Below are 1,082 nucleotides of genomic sequence, written 5' to 3'. Positions count from 1 at the left end.
GACGGTCAACAGCCTCTTTATCAAACCTGACATAAACGTCACAGACGAGCTCCACATCGGCCCTCAGCAGCCGGCGGTCTACCAGATGCCTGTCAGCAGTAGCGACCTTACCACAATGACCTTCTCCCAGAGTCAATCGATGAACGGAATCGGTGCATCTGGCAGGACCATGCTCAACCTGAACACAGTGGCCTTGACGATGCAATCTGGCGAATTTGGCATGCCCGAGCCATTCTACACTTCACCCCAGCCACACAGTTTGCCTCCGTCGCCCCCCAACTCCCAGCCCAGCAGTCCCGAGAACCAGGCAGAGCTCATTACCTCTGTTCCCCCTCCCCCACCATACCAGGCTAGAATTGGAATGAAGGTTGGACAGATGACCCCTCACTCCATGCTAATGGCCCACGGTCAGGGCATCCTCACGGGACCCAGATACAACCGACGGAACAACCCTGAGCTGGAGAAGAGAAGGATTCATCATTGTATCTTCCCAGGTTAGTGGCCATTCCAGTAAATAATTTTGGATTACATGTGCCATGCCATCCTGAAGATGGGCAGAGATTATCAGGGACATTTGTCAACTAACATCTGGGCAATTTTTCTCTGTACCAGGATGCACCAAAGTTTACACAAAGAGCTCTCACTTGAAAGCACACCAAAGGACTCACACTGGTAAGAAATCAAATCAAACTCTAACATAGACACCCTAAAATAAAAATGATATAATTATTTATTCACCCTAATGTAATTTCAACTCTATATGATTTTCTTTCTTCTGCTGAACATGGAGAAAGGGGAAATGAAGGGCTTTTCCATGCAGTTACAAAGAGACTGAGACTTTTCAAGCTTCAAAAACAGTGCAAAAATACTTTAACAGTATCCCACAAGTCTTCTGATGTTATACAATAGCTTTGGGTGAGGAACAAACTAAATGTACTGTATCGTAATCTTGACATTCGTGTGTCTGATTTGTGAAGAAACAGTTCCTTTGAATGATTGATACAGTTTGCAAAACCACCTTAGTAAAAAAGTAATAGATTTAAAATACATTTATTTCATAATAAGTATAGTTCAAATCTATT

General features: G+C 44.0%; 1 protein-coding gene across 1 annotated transcript; it reads left to right on the top strand.

Annotated features, from left to right (window-relative positions):
- The first annotated feature begins 6 nt into the window (after positions 1–6).
- Positions 7–770, top strand: LOC107580800 (Krueppel-like factor 5). The gene is made up of 2 exons (XM_016266438.1): positions 7–494; positions 613–770. Exons 1-2 carry the CDS (start codon positions 86–88, stop codon positions 699–701), a joined length of 498 nt encoding a protein of 165 aa, XP_016121924.1. The 5' UTR covers positions 7–85; the 3' UTR covers positions 702–770.
- Positions 771–1,082: the final 312 nt, after the last annotated feature.

Source organism: Sinocyclocheilus grahami, unplaced genomic scaffold (assembly GCF_001515645.1).
Source record: "Sinocyclocheilus grahami isolate Dianchi unplaced genomic scaffold, SAMN03320097.WGS_v1.1 scaffold45404.1, whole genome shotgun sequence".
NCBI lineage: Eukaryota > Metazoa > Chordata > Actinopteri > Cypriniformes > Cyprinidae > Sinocyclocheilus > Sinocyclocheilus grahami.
Note: the sequence above shows the minus strand (reverse complement) of the source record. Positions and strands in the feature narration are given on the sequence as shown.